Below are 26,286 nucleotides of genomic sequence, written 5' to 3'. Positions count from 1 at the left end.
GTATTGGTAGGTAACGAGTTAATTCCTGATAGCACAGTATTGTATTTGGTGTTGGACAGTGTTTTATTTTCTTGAGGGGGAATGTTTGTGAGCAGTCCAGGGTTATCCCTGCTTTTTTGGAAGAATGCCCTGGGAACTTCAGATTTTATTTGAACAACTGCCAAAAGGACTTGACTATAAATTCTGCAGTCCTTCTCATCCTTCTCTCCTTCAATGCAATGTTAGTTTTCCTGTGTCGGGCACCTACATTTTCATGGGCTGTTTATAGCCAGTGCTCTACTGGGCTATAATCTGCTCTATTATTTAACATAATATTAAAATAAATCACTACCATACTCAAGTTTACAGTCTGTTTCACTAACCTCTGAAATGCTTTTAGAATAGATTATTTCATTACCGCATTCGCTCCCCTGTTTATGATGAATATGGATGGAGTGGAATTTGTTTTATTAGCAACTGGCTTAAATGTCACTCATGCAAAACATGTTTGGGATTGTTATTAGTTTTACTCTGCTATTAACTAGTGCTTGCTAACTGCTGCAGGAGAACCAGTAGAGGGAGCAAACACTAAATTAAGAATTAAATTTAACAGTCTTTTGGGAACAGTTTAATTTGCTTGTTCTCTTGAAGTTAGGCTACTTCAGACAGCTTTGGGAATCTGAGTGTCTGAAAACCTTTTCTTAATCAACCTGACCATGAATACAATAGTCTGTTTTTTAAAGTGGAGTTGTTTGGACCAGTGGTCACCTTTCCTTGACATTGAATTCATTGGGGTTCCTGGGATTAGGTGGTGTCAAAAGTGAACCTTGATACCACTGTTGGCCATATGACGCTGGCATAACGATTTGCAATTTCATTGAAAGTTGACACATGTGTAACATTCTTAATGAATCTGTCCCTTACATGATACTTCATGTTAATGGTAGGGACAGCACGGACTGCAGCCTGATTTCTTAAAAGCTGCCACTACTGTGTTAGCAGTGTTGATAATATCTCCCTGTGCCTTCATACGAGAATTGCTTACCTTCCTTGCCTATTTGATTTGGCTTGTAATAGCAATTAACAAATCTGCAGCTTTACTCTTAATGCATCTTCTGTTTTCCGGACTCAGACCAGTGTGATTGTGTTACAGTTTAATGCAGTGCATTGCTGGAAATTCACCTTCCTAGCACTGGGCACCCATAGAGGATGGTCCAGGAGTGTCTGGGGAGGCACCAGGAACATTCTGTGTGTGTCAAGACAGTAGTAACAACAGGAGTAGAGTCACTTGGTGCTTTTTGCACACCCAGGATGTTTCCTCATGCCTTCCAGGGTTTTTTCTGTCTTTCAGGGTAGAACTTTTGTGATTAATTGTTTTTAAACCAATTCTCCTTTTCTAAACCAATCCAAAGCCAGTTAGTTATTCATTAGGAGCCTCAACTGAAATACTGTGATGGTTGCTCAGTTTTGAAACATCTATAAAGAATAATAATATTGTGTGGAGGAAGCTCTTTGCTAAAGGCTTTAGTCCAAAGTAGAATAAAATGCTTCACCTACTCCACAGATATTTACTGAATTAATAGTAACTGTTGTTTTCTGTCTCCCATTCTCTGCTTATTGCCTGTATCTGTTCTGTCCTTTTATTTTCAGCTGTACTTCTTCAGAGGCATCTGTGTTCTCTTTAGGACAATTCAGGGCAAGCTATCACATACCTGTACATTATATAGATCAGTTTTCTGCTTTTACTGAAGACCAAACTGTTTTAGTATTTGCACTTTTTTTAGTGCAGTAGAGCTTTTGTAACTGAAGTAATTGGCAATTCACTAATTCAGACTGCAAGCTCTATTCTCCCATATAAGCTTTTGTTTCCTGATATTTCCATCCTGGCATCCTTCAGTTTTGCTATAAAAGATATGATCAATGAAAGATACAACCAATGAAAGTTGCCTCTAAAGCGTGGTTCTTGGAATAGCTTTGAAGACTGGTCTTGACACAGCTTCTCCAGTAGACGCTGGCTCTCCTGCTTCCCAGAAGATGTTTTTTCTTGCTAGGGAAGGAAGAAATGCCAATATTATGCAAGTTTCCATTTTTTGATGTTGGAATGCAGAATAGGAATTTCTCCTGTGGTCCTGTTCTAGTGGTTGGGTGTTTTTTACGTATTTTTCAGTGCCATGATAGGTCATGTTACACAGACAGATCTTCAAAGGAGAGAGATTATTCAGGTTTTTTTAAAAACTTCAGAGTGGCTTAAGACAACAAGAGAGGTGGTCGGTTTGTTAGTTTGGGGTTTTTTTTTTGGGGGGGGGGGCAGGGGGAGGGGCGGGCATGGACAGGGAGAGGAATAGCAAGTTCACACAGGTGATCTCATTCCTGTGCCATCTCTATCCTATGCTCTCCGGCGTGTTTCTGAATGCACACTATTAATGGTCTGCTCACAGGCTGAATACAGTGTTTGCTTCATGCACCAACAAGTCAGCACAAGCTGCCAGCCAGGGGTTTCTGGGTTTGTTTGACTTGTGTTTTGATTTAGATTATCTGGATGGTTCATCCCTTTCTCTAAGCTTGGTAGTTGAGAACTGAAAGCTGAGGAAGATTGAGTGATTGATTACTGTGAAAATGAACTTTGAAAACAGTGAAACTTCAGCCTTTGGAATAGGTTACGGTATTTGTATCTTTTCACTGTGATACAGAATTTCAGATTTAATTTAGAGAAGGAATTCCCAGTTTCTTTTGCTATATGCTACAACAATGGAGAGCTCATAACAAGTCTTTCCTGGACAACAGAGTGCACACAGTTTTTGTACCTCTAGGAGTATGCAAACCATAATTTGGAAATCCCTAATTTAAAGCAATGTCATCTAGATGATTATGTATTAATCTGAAATTTTAAAATATATTAACCTTAAGAGTTATTTATAACTTTTTTTGGTTAGTGTTTTGGTCAGTATTTAACATGCTCATTTATTTAATTTTGGTTTTTTGTTTATTTAAGATGCTTCTTGCTGGAGCAGTAAGGATTGCAGATAAAATTGAATCTGGTAAAACATCTGTAGTGGTTCATTGCAGTGATGGTTGGGATCGAACTGCACAGCTTACTGCGCTAGCTATGCTTATGCTGGACAGCTATTACAGAACTATCAAGGGGTTTGAAGTTCTTATAGAGAAAGAATGGATAAGTTTTGGACACCGATTTGCAATGGTAAGCTGAAAGATCTAGTGTATGCTTTGTCACCTTCAAGGCTTTTGTTTCAAATTGCATGTTTTCTCACAGTACTCTGCTACACTTTAGTTACTGTCTCTGGTGTCCTTCTTTTAATGGTGTGAGTGTGTCAGAGAATTGTCACCTGTTCATTTTTAACAGGAAATCCATGTGTAAAGTATAATATAAAGTAAATAAGAATGAAGTGGCTTGAACATAATGGTTTAAAAAAATCACGTGGCTTTTTTATGAGGAAGAGGGATTGTAACACATTGCTTCATTTTTAATAATCTTGTGAATGGAGAAACAAGGAAAACAATTAAGGTGTCTAGAAGGTAAAATTGCTGGACCCATTACTCTGATTTAAGGTTGAATTGTTTATTTAACACATGGGCTAGTGGGGAATTAGGACATAAATTATTATGACATTTTGTGGGCTGTGACTCTAAGATGGTTTAGGAGAAATTACATGTATTTATGGGAGGTGGATGTGGAATAATCATCGTTTCAGTACACTCTTAGTAAATATATACCAGTTTGACCTACTGGTAGAAGTAAATGGCTGTGCAGTGAAAGGTGGGGAAACAACTGGTACAGCTTTGTTGACCAAGTGGCTTTCAGCTCTGCTCAACAGCAAAGGCATGTATGTAAGTGAATATTTCAGTAGTTGAAAGGTACGGGTTAGCATTATGGAGGATTTGCTTGTCTTGTTCACCATTGGAACATAAATTTAAGAATTACTCAACTTTAGTGTTAGGTTGGTACTGTAAATACACCAGCCTGAAATGAAAAGTTTGTTTTGACTTTCAGCGAGTAGGACATGGAGATGATGATCATGCTGATGCAGACAGATCTCCCATTTTCCTTCAGTTCATTGACTGTGTTTGGCAAATGACAAAGCAGGTAAGATGCTTAAGAGTATATTTCTATGAGGTCTCAGTCTTTATCTTGGAAATGTAATTTGTGTAGGAAAACACATTTCTTTACAGAGCAGTAGTGTGTTTTCCTGAAGTTGGTCACACTGTGGCTGCACCATGCACACATAGGGAAAATTCTTGCTCAAAGTAGATAGAAGGACCTAGAGTAGTGGTATTGACTTGAAACCAAAGTACCAGCAATCCTTTTTGTTCAAAACAGGCTTTCAAAGGATTCTCTGATCACATAAATGGGAGTTATTGAGGAGATAAATGGTTTGCATTGCATATTCAGTGGTAGAGTAAATGTTCATACGGATTTATATTGTCCTTAAGAAACAACAAAAGTCCAGGCTGATTGTGAACTGAGGGGCAGAGAGGTTCTATGTATGTCTCAGATGTGAAATGTAAGTTAATGTTGGCATCATTATGAATACAGGACAGCACTTACAAACCTATTCTCAGATAAGTTTTCTTACTTCTGACACTGTTTTTACCTCTGAATCAGGAGAGATCTTTGAAATTAGTGATATTTAAGATATCAAAACATTAAAATTCTCAAATTTTTTCTTAATATGTTAAATTATAGAATGGCTTTAGCCTTCGTTTTCCTTATTCATACCTCCCTGAGCATAAACGTAAGTGTTTTCTGAGCTTTTATATTGCTGTTCTTTAATGGGGTTACTGGAATAGTTGTCCACATGAAGCATTTAAATGCAAATAAATTAGAAGTGTTCGACCCCTTTTTTTTTCTTCTCCCCTCTCTTTCTCCCCAGCCCCTACCCCCTTGAAGCGTGACATAAATCTGTGCTCTTACAGCAAAAGCAGTTATACTGAAGTCTGTATAGTATGTGATTTCTTTAAAGAGAGGAGGGTAGCAACCTGGTTCCATATGATGCTAGCACTCCCAGATCTGTTACCTTAGTATTCTTGTTCTGCACATGGTTTTTGAAAACTTGTATCACAGTTTCCAAAACTTGTATTCAAAACAGTCATCTTCAGTGCTGTATGAAAGTTTCCTACTTTAATACTGGGCCCTTGTCCAGAGTCCCTTGAAGACTTTCTCTTTCTGTGTATCTATATTTCAGCATTAATGGCTGGAGTTTAGTATGGCTGGAGAAAATAAATGAAAAATTCTGCCCCTCTCTCAGAGGAAAGCTCATAACAATAGCAAAGAGAAGCAGTTCTAAACACCTGGTAGGAACGAAAGTCCTCTGGGGAGATCCTTAATTGAGAGCAGCCTCTTCTATTTTTGTGATCTCCCTTGCTGCCTCCTATTTATTGCTATAAACAGTTTAGTTCCCTCTGGTTTTCAAAAAAAAAAAAGGGGAGGGGGAGGTATGGGGGGCAGGGGAGAATGGGAGATTCTATGAAACATTTTGCCAGTACCACATCTGTTCAAAACCTGTTCTGAAATTCATGAACAGCAGTGGCATTGAAAAATCATTAATGTTACAGCAGGAAAAAAATTGAAAATGTCATTCTTGTAGAGTTCTTGCCCACTTATTTTTACTTTTTTAGTTGACTTCAACACCTAGAGAATAGATGTGAAGATGGTGATTACCTTTACAGGGACCTATGAAAACCAGGATTCTATTTTATCCTTGTATAGATCACTTGCTAGTAAAACAGTGCTAGTTTCGTGCTTTAGAATCCATGGTAAACATATGTGAAATTTTCCATAAGTGTTAATGATTGCGGGAGGGTGTAAGGGCTGGGGTTTGGGCATGGGCTCAAAGCAAGCAAATCTTCTCTTTCGGGTTCTGAGGATTACATTCTTAAAACAGTTGACTTAATACAGTGAGAGAATCTCTAACTTCCCACTGAGATACAAATTTCCGGATAGCTTCAGACAATGAAACTTAATCCTCCACAGCCTTATGTTTTCCCTTGTTTTTTATGGTCTTCATGACATACAAATACAGTAATAGAGAACCTGAGAGAAGTACATTGATATCAGCTTTTAATAAAAAACATATGGCAAAGTGATTTCCCTCCTCTGTTAGTAAAATCTGGTCATTTTGAATAGCACATGTCAAATTGGAAAAGCCACATGTGATCTGACATGATGCCCTGTTAAAAATGAAAGAAAACTGTAAAATTTGCATGTAGCATGTTAGCTCAGGCAGCTTTCTACCTTTCATGCACAGTACCCACTTAGGAGAAAAGTATGTTTGAAACTGGTAGAAAGTTGTATCCTGTTTGTTACTGGATGTCAGCTGTTGCCAGAGATGCATTTTTTCACTGGTTTCAGACTTCTGTACTCTTTATGATATCTAGTGTTCAGCTAACCTGATTCAGTCCAATTCCACAACCATAAGAACTGTTCTGCAAAGTGTTTCAACTTTAAATGTTACTGTAGTACAAAAAATTAGTTCATTGATTAAAAAGCAAGCTTATTTTGCACGTTGCTGAATCAGATGCCACTTGGCATCATCAGACTTCTTAAACAAGAGAATTCTTCTTTTAAATACCTCCTTCACACACACACCCCACCCCCAACAAATCCAGCAGCGTCAAGTGGGAGATTTTAATGACCCATGTGTTCTCTCACAATTAGTGGACTTGACAAGAAGTAAATTTTCATTTGGGGAATTTTTCCACCTGAATCTTCAAACAGACGCTAATGGGCTTGGAACTACAGAGGAAAGCATTTTTAGGTCAGTGATTTTTCAGCAGCAGTAATAGAAGCTTTACAGTCTTGATATGTCAGCTCCAACAGTACCACTCTTGTATCCAAAGACAGGGTTTCAATAAAGTGCTATCACTTATTAATAAATTAGTTGGAGTGCAACCACTGATGTATGGAATTTTGAATATGCTTCACTGAATTGGAATAGTGGCCATGTCGGCATCCATCTGATTAGTATGGACTCGTCACAACACAGAACCCTAATGTGACAAGGCTCATTAAGTGCTTTCAGTTAAAGAGAGTCCCTTTAGGAGAGGCTTTGTCTTCGAAGTTACTTCCAAATATCATTTTGATCCTTTGCAAATTATTTTCGCTCTCTGTATCTGTTTACTGCTTTGGGCTGGAGACTGAGGTCTGAGATCCACTGAATTTTCTCCTGACTTGGTTTGGCACACCTGCTTACCAAGTCCTGTTCATACTTCTTTAAAATCATAGTGTGTTGTTAACATCATTGTATGGTAATTGAATTTTGGCATGATTTCCTAGAGAGAAGTAAGTGATAACTTGTCAAACATGACTGAAAAAGAGAATTTGATAATCTTAAGTTCTTATAGGTTTTATGAAAACAAATGGCTAGGCGATTGAAAACAAACGTGTGATTTGAAAGGGAAGCCTCAGTGTGAGCGCGCCATGCTGTTGAACGGTGTGGAACCCGTAGCAGAGTCAGAAGGAAGGCTCCCATTCATTTGGTGAGCCATGATACTGATAATTCTCATACTCAGCAATTTCAATTGAAAGTTGGTATATCTTAGCTTGAGAAGACTCGGAAAGAAAATGTTTTTGCAATGTTTGACTTAAATCAATCTTTTAAAAGAACATTGCTTAAAACTTAGGTTTTCTGGGTTTAATACAAGCACACCCATTGTGTGTTTTTCAACTCTTTCAACATGAATAAACATTTGCCTTTCATAAATCACAGATGACACTGAAGAGGAAGTTCTGGACCCACTAGTTCATCCACAGTCCCAGCTGCTGTGTTATTCCTGCTAGCTATACTTGTCATCTTTTTTTTATTATTTTATTTTAAAGTAGCTCTTGAGTCACTCATACCAAGGTGTTCAGTGTTCAGAAACTAGTCTGCTGTTTTTTTCAGATCTGAAAGACTGACTTGAGATTTCCCCATACAGCAGGAAATTCCTCCTTATGAATCTATAACTTTACCTTTTGGGTTTCTGTAAAGATTTACTCCTTTAGTGGGAATGAAAAAATTTTGTTTCCATTTGTTAAAACATTCTCTTTCATGGTAATGAGGGAAATGCTACTTTTTAAATTTTCCTTTAGTCTTCTAAATTTTTTTTTCTCCTAAATGTTTGTCATTCCGTATCTGTGTGATACCCTTGTCATACTGAAGGCAAAGTTATTTTGACACATCAAGCAGCTGCCATATGTAGTCCTATCATAAAATTTGATTTAAGAAGGACCTTTTCCATCTGAATAGGTAGCAGCCCATGCAGTTTGCATTAATTTCTTCCTTTATGTTTTTTCGAGCACTACAGATTAAGTTATATCTTAAACGTTTTGAGTGTTTTCAAATTTCTAACTTTTTTCCTACAATGTACCAGGTAACCTCTGCTTATGAATAAAATACCTGGTGGTGCTCAGTGGAATAACAGTTCTTTCATTTCAGATGTACAGGATTTACTTGCCAATATAGAAGCAGAGGGATTAAAGGCTTATTGTACATAGCTGATGGTAAACTCAAGAGGTGAAATGGAGGCAAATAAACTTACTTGGGTAGAAAGTGAAGAAACATTTTAAATACATGTTAAGCACGTTGTACGTGCAGTAGTCTTTATTCTCCAATTCCTTGCATGTTAGAATAGGAAAACCCTTAAATGTCATCATCTTCTTCCTCCCCCCCAAATTATTTCTTGTCTTGTAACAAGGGAGATAAAGCATATGCTGAAGACAGTTTAGGGTGGGTTAGAACACAATACTGTTGGAGCTCTTTAAAGTGGATTGCTTTGTGTCACCAGTTGCACATTAGCTAATGTTTCTATGTATTCCAGTATAGTTGGATAATGACTGTAAGGTTTGTCTCTGAGGAGTATTTATAAAGAACTGTGTGGGTGAAATGTATTATTGCAATTGGAGCCACTGAAATTGTTGAGTTTTCCTGAAAATAGTCACTAAATAAGAAAAAAAAATCTTATCTAAATCTTTTGGTTATTTCTTATGTCTGAGTTTCTTCCTTTCTACGCTGCTTAAAATAAAGCTTAAAGTAATTTTATCAATTTTTTTTTTTTTTCAGTTTCCTGCAGCCTTTGAATTCAATGAGTTATTTTTGATCACCATTCTGGATCACCTTTACAGTTGTCTTTTTGGGACTTTCTTATGCAACTGTGAAAAAGAGAGATTAAAAGAGGTAAATAATTAGTGTAATGTACATTCTTAATTTGTTGATTTTAAATGAAAATACTTAGAATGCAAGATGTAAGAACATCTGAGATGTGGTTTTGGATACATTTGTGACGTAGTCTTAAAAGGCAATGCAAGAATGAAATTTCATGGTATGAGAAATACATGCTGAATGCTGTGCTGTTAAATGAGAGCGCACTTATTTTTCTTTAGTTATTATCTGTTCAGGGGTTTGAGGGTTTTAGACAGTCCTCTTTCAGATATTTCTAGCCAACGTATACAATTTTAAATAATCATTGTCAAATTACATTAGCATTTCTTTCACTATTTCCAAAGGAACTCTTATGGATGACTTTGCAGGTCACTTTAGAACATAATTAGATTAAGTTTACAGTTGAAGACTATGGAAACTTAAAATACCTAAATGAATGAAGTTAGAATTCAATGAAATACTTTTGAGCTGGGAGGAGGAGGGGGAAGTTTGTTCATATTCCAAGTACACTTTTGCTTACTTTTTGCTTTACTGTTTTTAATACTTTATATTTTGGAAAGCAAATAACAATTCTTTGCCATATTTAGCTTTGCTGTTCTTTTGGTTTGTCTCTACTGCTTCTGTAGGGGAAAAAGTTGCATATAAATACCACAAGATGGAGCTGAATAACATGTTCTCAGCAAATGCAGGGTTTCCAGACAGCTTTCTTTCATAAATGAATAGTCAGATGCAATTCTCAATAAAGAAATGCAATTTAAGACGCAGTGGTAGTAGAAACACATGCTTTACAACACTGAAGGAGTGTAAAATTGCAAGAGGAATCTGATGTAAGTTCAGATTTTCAGTCTTTGATCTAACCATGATTATGCTGATTCCATTTAGAATACAACTTTCAGAAGTGCAAATAAAGATAAAATAGGCATTTTAAAGCATAATATCAATTGATAGGAGCAAATAACGAGTGGCTGAATTGCATAATTACTTCTCATGGATGCTGTTTCGGATCTTCCAAACTACATACCTCTTCACTGATTTTCTTGTCAAAGCTAATTTAATTATTTTTTTTTAGTTGTCAGTGTGTAAGCATGTATTTAAGTAGTTGCAAACATTGCTCTAAATTACAAGCAGTACAGCTTGCTTTTGCTCAACTAGACCTTAGTGTCTCTGAAAATAATATGCCTGAATCTTCTTGCTCAGTTAGCCTTGGACCAGACTAAGTATTCAAATGTTTTGCTAAAGTTTTAAGACTGTGTAATGATCAGCTACTGGAAGTGTTCTCAGAGTGCTTGCAACTTTCTAGTAGATAAGGTAAATTTTACGGGCAGAATTACTGATATGTAGATATTAACCTCATATCTTAAGGTTTTGCAATCCATATAATTTTAAATATTTTTTTTCAATCAGGAGGTAAGCACAAAGACTATATCGCTGTGGTCCTATATAAACAGCCAGTTAGATGAGTTCACAAATCCTTTCTACGTGAACTATGAAAACCATGTCCTGTATCCTGTTGCCAGTCTGAACCATTTGGAACTATGGGTGAACTACTACGTCAGATGGAACCCAAGGATGCGGCCTCAGGTATGAGCTTTCACATGACTTCTGTATTTTTGTGAAGAGCGCACAGATTTAAAAAAATAATTATTTTTCAGTGTTGAATGCAGCATTTAACTTCAGAAGTGTTCATCTGTTTCACGTATTTCAGCTGATAGGGAACGAGGCGATTTTCTTGAAGAAGATGCAGGATGTGTTCAAACTTGGTAAAATGTTTTCATTGTGGTCACTGGCAGAATAGGGTTACAGTATCACTTTACTGGCTTGTGAAAGGTAACATTAAGGGTCTTTGTTGTCAGAAGATTACTTTTTTAACACTTCTTATCTATAATACTTTGTAACACTTTTTAGTACTTTTATTGCCTGAACCTTCTGGTAGATTTAGTGTACCTTAGTTTTTAATTATGTTTTGCCCTTTACCAATAATGATATAAAGTATAGCAGCAATTTTTGAAATAATTGCACTATGTACTGACACATTTTGTAAGCTCTCTAAACTTAGCATCACATAGATGCTTGTTTTCAATTGACCTTTACGGTTTCAAGCTGGCATGCTAAAGATTAAACACTCCCTATACATGCTCCTTGATTCATCCAGTATTTGTTCTTACAAGTAATGTCTGCTATTCAGATAAATCTAAATCTTGCCAGACAAATACTCCATATGCTCTCATGCTTAGAAGTCTGAAGAAAGAACATTCAGTTTGTGTCACAGCCGTAATATATCTGAGGGTGCTACACCATCTCTTTATTAAGGTAACATTCCAAGGTACCCCCAAGCATATTATGATAAATTACCTGTATTAAGTGACTGCTCAAAAGCTGCTTTCATCTTCTACCAGTTAGAGTGAGATGTGAGTTTCAAATTTATTAGACACCCACAAGTGAGAGGCTGTTGTAAAAGATGGTGTTCCAAGGTAAGTTTCAAGGACAGTACACTGATAGAAGTCCAGGCATCTGAGAAATACCTTTCAAGGTCCTGGAAAAGTCTGGATGGCTTGCTTTCTCACTGAGATGTTTCCTCTGAACTGCTTTGTTTCCCTTACTTGTTCTGTTTTGGATGATGTAGTCCTATGACCATTAGGTACCTGTTAGCTGTTAGCATGTATTAAAACTTGAAAGATGGGGTATTTTAGTCTTTATGGGTTTAAAGTAAAATTGTCATCTGCTTTTTAGCAAAATACCATCTTTCCCTTACCTTGCTGAAAAACAAGCTTTTTTGTGTGATTTATGCATGTTTTAATACAGTCGACCTGCAGCGGTGTCTGTTACTTGTATTTAATTGAGATCTGTAGGCCCTGAAAGCAAGCAGGCTTTTTAAGCACACATGAAAGGCAGTCCCGATCCAGAAGAGATGAGGGTGGGGAAGAGATGACAGAATGAGAAAATATCAGAGCTGTCATATACTTAGTGGCAAGCTCTGCTCACTGCCTGTGTTGGAGAGTGCTCTGCCCGCTCCGGTCAGGGGAGCGCTCTGCAGGCACTCTGGTGTGTGTGACTCATTGGTCTTCAGGGCATCTTTGGGAGCAGGTCCCTCAAATCAGCAGGCTGAAGGTAACAAAATTTGATGATCCTGGTGACTGCCTTAACTTTACTACCACCTTCTTTTCTTGAAGTACTACTACAACTGTTTTGACTTTTTAGTTCTGCCACCTTAGCTTTGTCTTGTAAAGACACATCGTGCCTTTCCTCTTGTCTCTGGCCTGAATTTATGTGGTATTTGTGACAAATATTTGGAAGTGTTTCGCATCTACTTGGATAAATTTGCTGCAGAAATTACATATTATTTTTTTTTGTTGCAGAATTGTGTTCTCCAGTCTAATTATGAAAGCACAAACTCATGCAAACAAGTAGTCTTTGTAATCACAGTATACTAAGTGTGCTTTCTTCTGTATTTGCATTGTCTGGTTTCACACCGTTAGCCAGCTCAGTAACATTCAGACCCGTTCAGTGACAGAAAAAAAAGACAATAAGCATTGCGATGCCCAGCAGCTCTTCACATATTTTCATTGAAAAAATTCCTTGATCAGTGGATTTATTAAAAGAATAGACATCTCTGCCTACTGATAAAGGGTGTTTTTGTTGAATATCTTTGAACATGGTTTTTCTCATTTTCAACCGGAATAAGAGAAAATGAAATATTTAATGTGAGTGAAGAGCGCTCTGATGAGTAGCAGTTCAAAGCAACGTCACATGCTGTTTTATCAGCTGCACAAACATCTTCAGGAAACTAGAAAATGTTTTTTGTTTTCTAGGAGCTCACCATAAAGGAGAAATGCCTAATAGTTGAATTTAAGGGAAGATGAATAATAATCCTTCAATATATAATCAGCATGGATGTTTGATACCTGTTTTCAACCAACTTTATATTATGGGAGAAGAAACTCACAAGAGCAGAAGGGCAGGTTTTGGTTTACAGCCGTATTTTGGGTTTTCTAATTTCAGCTTGATTAGTGAGTGAGGCTTGAATTTCTAAATGGACTGAGAGAAGTTAATCATTGCACTTTATTGACTTCTATTGGAAATAAGCATACATCACCTTTTAAATTTTTTTAATTTATAAATTACTGAATGGTAACTGGATATAACCATTTATTTTCCCTTTATTGTACTCTGAGTATCTGCATCTCATCAGACCTTTAACAGTACAGTAAGGTCTGAGCACTTCATTGCACTAGGACGTAAAGACTTTAGCGTCATTTTTGTGTTCTGTAAAGAAAAGATTGCTTATGATATATCTTTAGTTTACCTAAATTTTGTGGAAGGCTAAATTGGTGGTTTTGATGGTGTTTGCATCAAGAGCCCCGTTTTAGGGTTACAGCTGTATTGCAATAGATCCTATGCAACTGGGTGACACACAGCCTCCTTCCATAGAGTTCAAAGCTCAAGAGTCTGAGAAGTGAACACCATGGAAAAATCTAGGTGAAATGTGGACATCTCTTATAGATTCCCTTTTTGCTAAACTGTGCTTCAACAAGGTCATTCTAATTCTTAAGTGAAATAAAATGTTCCTTGGTTTCAGTTTGGAGGTGTTACATCATTATTGACTTCTTGTCCCAAGAAAATTAGATAGATTTTAGTCGTATCTTATTTGAGTTCATTGACTGAGAAAATTTTTTTTCAGATTTCTCCTTTCCTTGGCTGGGGAAATGTGTGTTTGTGTGTGATATGTGGAAGGTAGGCTGTTTCATTCTCTCATACAGAGGTGTGTGCTCTGTGGGTACCTGCTACTGGGCTTACAGATGATCCTGCTAGTCTGGAATAGATAGGACAGTATGATGCTTTTGAATTTTTTCAGTTGATATCATGTATTTCTCTTTCCTTTTCTATGTAGTCATTCAGACCTCTTTACAGTAGTGTAAGGAGTTCTAGCTTCCAGATGTGAGTTAGTTATCTGCTTGGGCAACTCTGGAAGGTGGGGACAACACAACAAATGGTGTTTCTGAATATGACTTCTGCAGGGGCTGTATTTTTGAACTCATCTACTCTTACCATTCATATATGCAGGGCATGAGTAAAAGTTCTGGTCCTTTCAGTTCAGGCTGTGGCTTGCTAGGTGAGAGGCAAGGAAAAGAATGTATTTTAGTCACAACATTTGCATGTTTAGTTGGTTTATGCCTTCTGGGAAATGACATTTTAACCCTTGGAGTACAGGGCTTAAACTTGTTCTGTTTTAATTGTTGGGATTTTAAAATGTTTCTATGCCTGCTAATTTTTTCTTCAAGCTCTGTTCTGCAAATTTGGCGACGATGCTAGAGATAATATCATAGGAATCCCTGTAAGTTTTTCAAATTAATTATTTTCTTTGTGTGTGTGGACTTTCATCTAGAATATAAAGCTATCACCATCTACAACCTAGAAGTTCAGTTCAGCTACTGGAAAGGAATCATCTGCTAAAGGCAGTCTTTGGAGCTTCCATGAAAAGCCAGGGAAAGTCTGTTTGTAGGTTAACAGCTGTCTTAAAAAAAGGATAGGAAAAGATATGAATAAAAACCTGTTTGTTTAGTATGTGTAGAAGTGCCTGGAAAGCAAATAAATAGGTTACAATGATTGATGCTTTTTTTTATGCTGTGTATAGAATTGCAGAAGGATTTCATGTGTTGAACAGTCGAGTGATTAGATGTCAGCTGAACTCCAGTGTCAATAAATAGAAAATATTGCATATTTAGAAGAACAAATAAGATGCTAAGCATCACTGGAAAAATCATTGAGAATAAACTGGAAAACATAATTACTGAGATACTTTATCCTGCACATAACAAGATATGACTTACTGTCTGGCATGTGGGGTGTTTGTATTATTTACACCTGTCTTCAGCCACGCTACCTGGTATTTTCCTCTCTGAGCATGTTGACATCGATTGTAACATTTTCGAAGTTCATACATTTGATTTAACATCATTTTAGCCATCAAACACAAACAGCACAACAAAAGTAGCACAACAAAGCCATCGTATGGCTCAGGAAATGCTTGGTATTGCTGGTCCGCGATCCATGGTCTTGAGTCCATCCTTTTGCATTAAAGAATGAGGCAGGAGATATCAGGAGAAGGAGTTGCTTGTGGGTTAGATAGCTAAGTGTTGCTCTAGCTAAGGAGATTCCATCCCTGCATTTACCAGCGTGTCTTGTGAGACAAGGGAAGTTTCTTACAGTACCTGATAGTTTCTTTCGGTCTGGTTGTCTAAGTCAAGATTCCAGAGTCTGATTTACTGGAGGTAACTTACATCTGCATATAAAGCCCTCAGCATTCGATTGATACAGAATAAAACAAAACTAACTGCTTATCCTGTGTGCTGAAAGAATCTGGAGTTATTTAAAAAAAAAAAAAAATTATATCCTGTAATGAGCACAGCATCAGAACATGCACAGAAAGGGAGAAACTAGTACTGTACAAATAATCTTCATTTTTGGGAGCTTCTAACATATTTTGAAGAGTGAGTGCTCAAAGCATTGCTTCAATCTATCAGATGTCTGCATCTAAATGGGCTGTAGGTTTTAACAAGCAATGGCATCAGTTTGTAGCGTGTAGAGTTTCCCGAGTCTGGAAATCTTTGCAGTCGTTTGCAAAAATTTCTGTTCCAGTTCCCACGTGGTAGGTTTCATAATTTCTGTTTGCTAGTCATTGCTTTTCCAGAAGGCCAGGGGGTTTTGCTAGGTTTCCCAGGAGCGTACCTCTACAATAAGTGTGGCAGTATTGATTATTACTGAAAACCTGTTTTCGTCATTTGAGATTGTCTTTTTCTATGAATATACTGTTAACAAGGTTTTAAAAGCAAATCTGTCAGAGTTCCAGCTCTTCATGAAGAAGAACAAAAAGCTGAAGTGAAAGATACTGTTGTCTTTCCAGTGCACAGAGTAGGTTTTTGAAAAACTTACAGTCTTAAGTCAAGCAATGAATTTAAAATAACCATTTTCCTCTGCAGCCTTTCTTCCCTGTTGCTAAAGTAGATAAAGTATACTCACTGAACAAGACAGAATGCATTCACTGTTGAACAATTTTCATGTGAATGACTGTCCTTGAGCTAGTACAGTAATACACAGTAGATATCCATCCAATTAAGACTTGGTGGTACTATAAGTGGGTAGCTATTGTAATTTCTTTTATACCTATCTTTGTGTTGACAAATTTTGCTATCCAAAAGCACTCCAGGATCCTGAAGGATTACTTGGGAATGAAAACCTGAAAATCAATACTGAAAGTGAGCTGTAGTAATTCTGGAAGGTTTGAAATTTTTAGGAAATGAAGCTGTCTTATGTCTAGGTGGTTTTTATATGTGTTGTAGTATGTAAATTGTATAGCGTAATTGTAGTTTCTGTGTGGGTATAATTAAAAAAAAAACAACAGCCTTATCTTTCCTCAAGTCCTCACTCAGCAGGAATAATTTATTATATACTGTGAAGTGGCATGTTCTGAGTTGCGGTTCAGCAGGTTCTGCTTTCGATGTACATACGGATAATTCAGTTTAAAAAATGCTTTCATATCAATGATATTTTAAGCAACAAAGAATGTTTCTTTATCAGTGTTCTGAGTATTTTTCAACTTGTTATAGGCAGTAGGTACCTTATCTTTAAAGTGTACGAAAATTGTCTGCTTTTGAATTAAATAGGCAGAAAAGCTAGCTATTCAGGAAAATAAAACCCCACGCATTTTAACTGCTTAATTTGCAGGAACCTACAATCAGTTCTTTCTGAGTGAAGAATGCTACTTGGCTTACTCAGTTTTGCAACATTTTGCTGGTTTTTACTGGTGGGGGACAGGGTTTCAGATATTGCAAGTATCACTAGCAGTGGGAGAATCGTATCAAGTCTTACTGGGGAAAGAAACCGCTCGTACCAGAGAGAAGAAACTGTCTGGAGAGACAGAGCAACTGGCAGTATCATAGGTAAGGAAGGGAAGGGAGAAGAAGCAAGTAGCAGGGAAGACGTGCAAGAGTAGAAGACAGAGATGAATAGGTTGTACGAGGAGTGGGATCAGGTTCTAAGTTTAAACATGGCTTAAGGCAGAAAAGTTGGACCGGGAACTTGAAAGAATGTTGAAATGGGCAAATATGCAAATCGTTAAAAAGCTAGAGAAACCCAAGAACTTCGGTAAATAAGTTTTTCCTGGTAAGTTGAATGTTTCTTTTGTTTATTTACAAAAAAAATAGTTCCTTATGGTAAGTCAGTGAGAGAAGGGTAATACAATAAGACTAGTGATTTGAATGGGAAGGGACTACAAACCTTGGTGAGTGCTTAAAACCAAACAAAAAGATGGTAGAATCATGGACAGCCGGGGTTAGTTTATGAAGCTTATATTTAGTGCTAAGTGTTGCTCAGGACAGGTAAAAGGACTAGGGACACAGGGTTTGGGTAGTGGCTGGAAACAGTTGCTTATGAGCTAGGGAGGGGAACAACATGCAATTCCAGTCATAGTCATCTTAGTTCCTGAGTCAATATTACAGTAGCAATTAAAAAGAAGAAAAAAACCCAGCATTGAAGTGTTGCAGATAAGTTCTTCTCCATCTTTTTCAGGGCCAGCTTTTTGGTTAATGCCTTGGTCAGACTTCCCAAGGATCCAAGCCCTTTTCCCCACTGCTTAGTGCTGCTGGCAGACTCCTTACTCTGTCCCTGCTTGGATGGTACTGCTAGCTGTATTGGATGTAAATGCCGATTTTGTTTTGGGCTGATCAACTTCTAATCTGTTTTTAGTAAATTTTATGTGGTTTGAGAAATCCAGTTTTATTTCTTATAGATAATCAAATGGCAGAATGTTTTGATGAGGTTAACCCACCAAAATCTGTTAAAATGTAGTATATTTGCCTTTATGTTTCTACTTTATTTTTTATTGGAATATTTTATTAAATAACAGAAATGAAATGTATTGTTTTTCAGCACATTGAGATGATGATAATTTAAATAACATGTGAAACACGTCCTGAAGACCTGAAGAGCAATGTCCCAACCCATTTTCAGCCCAACAAACCTCTGTGTTGGCTCCTCGTGTGCAGCAAAGTAGGTCTTTGCTTTCCCCCCCCCCCGAGTATGGACAGGAGCGATGGGGACCTGGCTGTAGTGGCCAGGTGTTGCCCAGCAGCCTTGCTGCAGCAGCACACTGAGAAGCTGGTGTTAGAAAGGAAAGGATGTTCACTCTTCTGAAAATCTGGTATCGATACAGTGAAGCAGAGCAGCAAAAATTAACTTGAATGTCACTGGGTGGTGGGTCCAGAGTCATCTTTTGAGCTTCCACTCCTAATTTGAGAGGCAGGATGAGAGAGTAGAAAACAGTACGTCTGCTGTCAGACTCCCAACAGATTCATCTGAGTCAAATCAATTATATGATGCCTTAACACGACTGTAATAAAAGCTTGCCATGGAGACAGTACTTGTGCTATGCAAGTATACACTTCTAGGGTTAAGGTGGTAACAAGATCTTTAAATAAACAATCTTCTCCAAACATCTTGTTCCTTACAGAATCTGTCACTCTTCCACTTCCCTTTATTCTAAACAGTGGCAGAGTAAAGGAGAACCTCGTTCACAGCAAGCCATTACAGGTGTTATTGTGAAGGTTGATGGACCCATTTCCTTCTGAAGAAGGCTTTGTTTGAGAGAGGGATCCATGCTGAAATACAATAGTGTGAAGGACAAAAATGGAGATAGTTATCTGTAAGAATTTGCACAGGATGGTATGAGGGAACACTGGCAGCAACAGGTCTGCCTAGGAATAAGTACTTAGGAAACGTGGAAATGAACTAAACCTCTTTATTATCTTAATGTTTTTGTGATAAAATTTATTTGAAGGTGCTTCACCCTCTTACCCTTCCTCCTCCTTCCAAGATGGACAGAGGCTTCCAGAAACCTGTGTAATTCCAGTTCTATTTGATTCTCTTAATGTTTTCATTTATAAAAAATAAATACACATGACTTGAGGCTGAGGCTTTGTTTTGGGCATTTGCCCCCTTTTTCCCTCTAGCACCATTGTCTATCTTGTTATTCTTTGAATTTTTTGCTTTTTTCAAAAAAAGGGAAGTTAAAGTAGCAGAATTGAAGACATCTGGGAGAAAATAGCTCCTCATGCCAGGCTGCTTTTCAGGTCTTTTTATAAGAACTTCCATAAGACTTTTTTTGTATCTTCCAGCTGCCTGTGCTGCCTTTTTCTTACCCCATGAGTATGTGATTTTAACATAGACCTTTATCAGTAATAAATCAGTCATTGTCAGCTGCTTGAAAATACTTTGAACGTGCTAAAGATTTCTCTAGGCTGAATTAGACATGTTATTTCATGAAATTAGGGTATGTGTTGCAAGTTTACTGTGTGAAATCTGTTTTTGGAATTTTATTGTTTTACATCAATGTGCATTTACATGATGCTGTTAAACGTCAAGCAGCAAGAAGCTTTTCTGGAAAGACTTGACATTGGAAAACCGTTTACGCTACCATATGAAATGGCATGATGATATTTATGTAGAGTTGTCTTGCAGTGTTTGCATCTAACATGTACATATTAGAAGATGGCCAATATTTTAAAGGTGAGCCTTTTTTTTCGCTTCCATTATAAGACCTTACTCTGCCTTGCTTACAGCTTTGCTGTACTCCAGTGATGCGTGTTGGGTCACCAAGTACGTGCGTCTGAGTTGTTCAGTAAAATTTCATCCAAGCAGGCTCAGGTGCTTATGAGAATGTGACTAAGAAAGATTTTTTCCCATATGAAAATATTGGTATTGTAGACCTGTTTTGTTGGGGCGAGAAGCAGTTTTTCTGTAAATATTCCATCTCTAGGGCAAATAGGAGATTTTAGTAAGAGAGATTATGTTTCAAAAATGTGCCTGGTCGTATCCTGGAAGAAATTCATCCAATTAGGAGATCTGACGCTGGAACAATCTCAGTAAATTCTCAAGGACTAAGAATAAATTAAAGGACTGAGAGATGGATTTGATACAGAGTCTATGAGAGAGTTGTGACTAATGGGGAATAGGAACTAAGAGTGAATAATGCTCTAGAGCGTTGGAGGGCTTGGCTTTCTGTTCAGCCCATGGAATACAGTCTGGGAAGGCAGGCTGGAGCGGGCACGGCTGCAAAGGATGAATTGTCCTGTGTCTGAGGGAGCAGGATGCTGCTCTGGAGAAATGAAGTTTCTCCTTGCCTTTGCCACAGGATTCCTCTTGTAAGGGAGATCACCAGGAGCTGAGTGGTCACTCTGTGTGTGTTCCTTATTTACTGGGCATCCTGCTCAGTACCCCTGAGGCCAAATTGCAGAATTCCCCGAGTTCTCTGTTAAACCAATTTGAGATCCAAGGTATGCAAAATTAAGAGGTGCTTGCTTCAGATCCTGGTCTAAAAGTGTTAGTACTCCCATACCTCATTAGGCTGCTGCAGAAATAAATTTGTTTCCTGACATGAGATGAAAGTACAGAAAAGGAAACTTAAGCATTTTAAGTTCAGAAGAATAAATAAAGGATGGGGTCAGACTCTGCAAAGAAAACCAAATATTGAATAACTGTTCACTAATTGAGTAGCATCAAACTGTGCACTGAATAAATGAGGAATACAAGGGGGAAGCTAGTGTTTTAATGTTTATTTAACCAATGATTTTATACAGAAGTACAGGAAGACTGGATTGAGTTTGGAGAAGTAATCTTAATTCTGACACTTCCTAATTTTTTGAGAGCATTTTTTGTAATCTTAATGTTGAAGTTTTTGTGTGACTTGAATAAATGCAGACTTTTAAAATGTCATTATAGTTATTTAGCTAATTTATTTAAAGACAGTCCCGTTCTTTGAGATGGACATGTGGGCAGAACACCATTTGCATCAATTTGAGTATATGTCTTGTTGAATGAGGTTCTGGGAGAATGCAGAAGAAGGATTGAGATGTGCAGCCACACTTTTCCTCGTCAAAGGAGTTTACACAACACACCAAATTCTGCTGCAGCTTTTGTGTAGTGTACCCTGAAAGGATTCATAGTAGGTTTGGCAAAAGCCAGTTGTATAGAACTGCTTTATAAGAGTGTTTGAGCATTGTGCAGTGGAACACACCGGCTAATGCCTGCATGAAAGGTGTCTTAAGAGAATTGGCCTGTTATGCTGAATCATGATTAAGCTGTGCAGAAATCAGATGTACAAATCTCTCATGACCCAGGGCTTGCGTGACTAATGATGCCAATAGTAAATCACCCTGTTACAGACCTAAGTGTTTCAGGAAAATGTCTTCATAAAGAAGAAATCTGAAGTGGGAGTGTATGAGGAAGGAATCTTTTACTTGAGGAAAGGGGAAAAAAAAATGGGGGGTGCTTATTCCAGAAGGTCTTGATCTTCACTGAAATTTGAATTTTCCATAGTGTGTACTACAGCATCTTGGACATACTTCATCACCAGACTCAGTTTTGCTGTGTTTTTAGGTGCATGTGTTCTCTGTACATCTCAGAAAAATGAAATTGGCTTTCTGGAGGGAGTGCTTTGTTTGATTAATGAAGGAGACTGTTGCCTGTAGACTTGTGGTCTCACTTGCTAAAGAATTTGTATGGTGGCTGCAGGAGAAGATTGGAAGAAGAGAAGGAATTCAATTGCATAGCAAAGGCAGGAGTCCAGGGTCACTGGGAACTTGGCAGTGTGCAGCGATTGTTCTGCTGAAGACTCAAAAAGTTACACTTTTAAAATTGCTGGGGGTGACATGTTGGATGAATTGATGACTCCCAGGGTACCAGGAGCAGCACTTTGTGAATACACTGAAGTTTGTGTTCGTGGGTTAAGCCACAAACAAGAAAAAGTATATGGTCAAAAAAAGTTGACCCTAAACCAGACTGTTTTGATACTGTTTTATTCTTTTAAGTTAGAACTAAAGTTAGAAATTAAATGGTATTTTCCTGTTTCAGAAACATGAGTGTTAGGTTTTGCAAATATCAAAATCAAATGCATGAATTTTTAATATACTTTCTTAAAAAAGCCAGAATTCACAAAAATGTAAATTATGACTCGGTTGTGTGTTAATGGCAAGAGGAGAAGCCCTTTCTGGCTTTTGGTACCTTCTTCACATAGCACCATGTGAAAATTTCCTGCTCAGGTGTGTATCCCAGACCTGTAATCGCTCCTAAGCAGCAGGAAGTATTGTGGGTGAATGCAGTTGGAGCCTGGCATTCCAGAAGCTCAGGATATAAATCACTTAGGTCTCGCAATCTATAGGTTTCCCATTGCTGCATTTCCCAATGATTGTCTCACCAACCCTATTAAATTCTTTTCCCATCTTGCTGTTTCTAAAAGCTATAAACAATTAGAGTTTGTACAGGATAAAATAAATTAAAAGCAACTTACAGTCAAACTTTTTGGGCCTTTCTGTGGCATTTGGAAGAAGGGGAGGTCTCTCCCTGCTTGTCTGAGATAACAGATCCAGCTGCAATAAACTATGGTTCGCACCTTCCTTTGGCCATGGCATATTGATTGTTCCAGATGAGCATGAAAAAAGCCTAGAGCTCTAATGCAGAGTGGTGTATCTCTGGTGGGTTTTGGGTACCGTCAGAGGCAGTGGCAGGAACTTGTACAACCCACTTCTATGAAAGGTTTATTAGAGTGTGACTCCGGGAGGTCCACCGTAAGCACAATTTACTTGTCAGTGAGAAAAGTGCAGCAGCCAAGCTGGAAGGGGTCAGACTCTTGGAAAGATGCCTGGTTAGAAGAGTAACAAGATGCTCCGTACGGAGCCAGCTTTGTGACCTCTCTTTACATAGTAGGTTCTGTCCCAGCAGGCAGGGGAAATAGCTCCCGGGAAAGGCATTTTAAGTTCAGGTGCAAGTGGTATTGCCAAGGGATAGGGGTACGTTTCTTGGAATACATTTGGTATCCCATCAAGACTATTTGCAAACAGTCTTTTGAATAGGTTTCTTGCCAGTTGCGTTGTTAGAAAGGGACGGTTTGCTGAAGTGTTTCATTTCAAGTGACTGAAGAAACACTTTCCCAAAATACTGAGATACTGAAATTCATAGGTGTTGGATTCCTTGCAGTACTGAAGGAAACAGTGGAAGCGTTGCTAGAGAAGCTAACTCGCTATGAGAGTCAAAGCAAGCATTCTCTTTCTTCACCCGGCAGGTTCCAATCCATCAAAATCTAAAAGAGCTTCTTGCCATCCGGACGGAGCTTCAGAAGAAAGTTGAAGATTTGCAACGGGAAGCTGCTACACGATCCATTTCTTCCTCCTCTGATAGAGGTTCATCTCCTTCCCATTCAGCCACGCCTGTGCACACCTCTGTGTGATGTGTAACAAACACCATGTGAAAAAATTCGTGTCAGGTAATACAGAGGGGAGGGTGAAATGCTTTTCCCATCACAAAAGGATTGTGAGTGACTTGTAATTGCTATGATCTACATGCCTTACTTTGTGTCTGATATTATCATGATGAGGCCAAAAAGAGCTTCAATAGATGTGATGTATTTTCTTGTTGGCAGTTCCCACATGTGTTTTGACATTCTAGCTAAATCACCAATTGTGAAATTAAACTTTTTTTTGAGCAGCTAACAATTTAACCATCCTAAAAAGGAATCCATCTGCCAAGTAGACAGAAGAATGCCTCTCACACTGCCTAGGGTACCATGCCTAGTTGAGCTAATCAGTTGAAATGCCACGTGATGCTTACACAGGACATTTTTCTGAATGGGAGCTCCTTATTTCACTCAGTTATATATATATATATATATTATTTTATTTTATTTTGGCTAGAGCAATTTATTTTTTTTAGGTAATTAATGCACTTGGAAATTGATTTTAAAATAAATGTTTTCCAGTATAGTCACTTTTACATTTCAACTAAATATGCCATTAAAAGTGAATGACGTTAAGCTGGATTTATTGAGTACACCACACTGACTTGTATGATGTAATATATTTGGTAAAGCATGTATTTTAGGGTTTTTAATGCCTTTTGTACGAGTTGAAATAAAGTCTTTTGACTGTTTAGCTTATTGTTCAGTTTCAGCCTCCTGAGCGAGGAGTAAACTTATTCATGTCAAGATCTTGTACAAAGTAAGTTTGTTTACTAGGAAATGGTAATATTTGGGGTTGAATGACACCCAGCTGTGTAAATTGTATAGTCTGTATAGCTCCACATTTTGTTAAGCGTGTTTTGTTTTAAAGTCTACACACAAAATGCAAGGCTGTGTGCATTTATACACGTGTATGTGATGTTAAACATATGCATACCCCCATGGTTTTAAGTTGTAAGTTCAGAAGACGGATCCTGCCTGTCCAAACTCTTTTGAAGACCTTAACTTGTAATGACTTTGTTTGACAAAGTTTTTAAATAATGTGATCTTAATTGGTTTTCTTGAAATAAAGCCTCTTGGCTTTTTGTTTTATAAATTGCTGCTAGCATTTTTTTCTGTAAAGTGAACAATTTAGCTGTGTTTTCATATAAAATATACATTCCCAACTTTCTTTCATCTCTCCCCCGAAATATTTGTATCAGAGAGATTTGACTACTGTAACATCCAGCCTTGTAAAAAATTTTTCAGTGGTTTTCTTGAAAGGCCCAGAAATGGTGCATGCTGAAAATCTCTCAATTGTTTTCCTTGCTGTGCTTCGTAAGAATCTGGTTCTTCTCCTTAGGGCACTTAAATACTGCAGCTCTGCTTTTTGACTTGTGCTTGTGTTGCTCCAAGTTCTGCTGGAATTAAGCCCCGTTCTTAAGAGCCAATTGATTCTATGTGCTGACTGTGGTTTTTACTGTCTGAGAGTATTTATTACTGCACGTTTGTTCTTAATATGCGGTGGCGCTTTTCTGTTTCTCTGCATTCATCTATGTAGCACATCACTTATGAGTAAGGTGAGCCACTGAACGCTTTCGCGACTTCAACTGGAAGGCTGATGGGCTGTATCCAGTCTTAGAAGTTTTCTGTGCGGTGCCAGGGTATTTCAACGTGTCCTTTTTATTATAGTGAATGCTTTTTATAATAGATACCTACAAGAACAAAGTTTAGGAAGGCTTGCAGTGTTGCATCTCTTAATCAACCTCAGGCTTTTTACAAATAGATGAAAGATGTTTTCCTGTAAAAATGGTTCTGCTAAACAGTATGCCAGCAGTGAATTTTACATTGCCAAAGTATGTTGAGCTGGTATTGAATTAAACGCTTCCATACTTCAGATTTCCTTGACATTTTAACTGTATATTAAAGTAAAGCACATTATCTCTAAAATGCAGTGCTAAAGAAAATCTTTTGAAGTTTTTCTCTTTATTGGTGCTAATAATCACAACATTTCCTCTATAATTATTGTAAAAGTGATGACTGGATTAGCTTAGGCATTTGGAGATTTTTAAAGCTTAGATTCCTAGAGCTAAAATCTGAGAATTCAGTTTTGCATAGAATACCAGTTATTTCAGCTGAGTGACTGTTTATCCACAAGTTTCAGCATAGCTCAGTGAGTCTTCTCTGATCCGCAGGGAGAGCGCTGGGGGAGGGGTCCTGCTGTTAAGTGCGTAAGCACAATGGATGTTTTTGTGATGTACTTGGCATGGAAATTTTCCAAGGTATATAGCTCGCATATGCTAGTTAAAACATAGTTTTATATTGAAGAGGTGACTGTCTTTGTACTCAGTCTGCTTCCTGATAATCAGATTTTTTCCTATTGATTTAACAACTAATTCCGTCATCTTTTATTTTTAAATAAGGCAGCATTGAACTAGTTGAGGGAAGAGCAGAAGCCTGTTCCCTCTCTGATGCACCTTGGACAGAACTATTAACTTCTGATTCAAAAGCTGGATCTTCTTTTGCTTGTGGGTATTTTTGTTTGTTTGTTTTGACTCTGTTGAGTATAAAGGGAATCTGCAAAGACAGCAAGCAGTTAAATTTGGCCTGTAGGATTTCCCTGTTATCGATGACATGTGAGAGGGGGAACAACTTGGATCTGGTGTCCCAGAATGTGATGAAGCTTTGGTAACGAACCGAGATCTTTTTTTGCCTGTAAAGTCAGTCAAGTAAATCATCAGCATCAGACACTTTGCCATTTTAGTCCTGTTTCAGAACTGAATTACACTTTTTCCTCCCTGGTAGATAAAAGTAATTTTTTGTTGTTTCATTAAAATGGAAGTTAAAGCTGGTAGACACTCCTGTCTGCCTGGTTTTGTTCCCTGCATGGGC

At 37.7% G+C, this 26,286-nt stretch overlaps 1 protein-coding gene across 4 annotated transcripts in view; it reads left to right on the top strand.

The window, feature by feature from the left end:
* The window catches only part of MTMR1 (myotubularin related protein 1), a 39,116-nt gene extending 14,610 nt beyond the window's left edge, over nucleotides 1–24,506 (top strand). For all 4 annotated transcript variants that reach the window (XM_037408215.1, XM_037408214.1, XM_037408217.1 and 1 more), the window contains 5 exons: nucleotides 2,972–3,178; nucleotides 3,989–4,081; nucleotides 9,036–9,149; nucleotides 10,539–10,715; nucleotides 23,245–24,506. In XM_037408215.1, coding sequence (XP_037264112.1) covers nucleotides 2,972–3,178; nucleotides 3,989–4,081; nucleotides 9,036–9,149; nucleotides 10,539–10,715; nucleotides 23,245–23,409 — 756 coding nt within the window. In that variant the 3' untranslated portion in view covers nucleotides 23,410–24,506. The remainder of the gene's footprint in view (nucleotides 1–2,971; nucleotides 3,179–3,988; nucleotides 4,082–9,035; nucleotides 9,150–10,538; nucleotides 10,716–23,244) is intronic.
* The last annotated feature ends 1,780 nt before the right edge of the window (nucleotides 24,507–26,286 follow it).

This window comes from Falco rusticolus, chromosome 14 (genome assembly GCF_015220075.1).
Source record: "Falco rusticolus isolate bFalRus1 chromosome 14, bFalRus1.pri, whole genome shotgun sequence".
In the NCBI taxonomy this organism is placed as follows: domain Eukaryota; kingdom Metazoa; phylum Chordata; class Aves; order Falconiformes; family Falconidae; genus Falco; species Falco rusticolus.
This window is presented reverse-complemented; position numbering and strand designations above follow the sequence as displayed.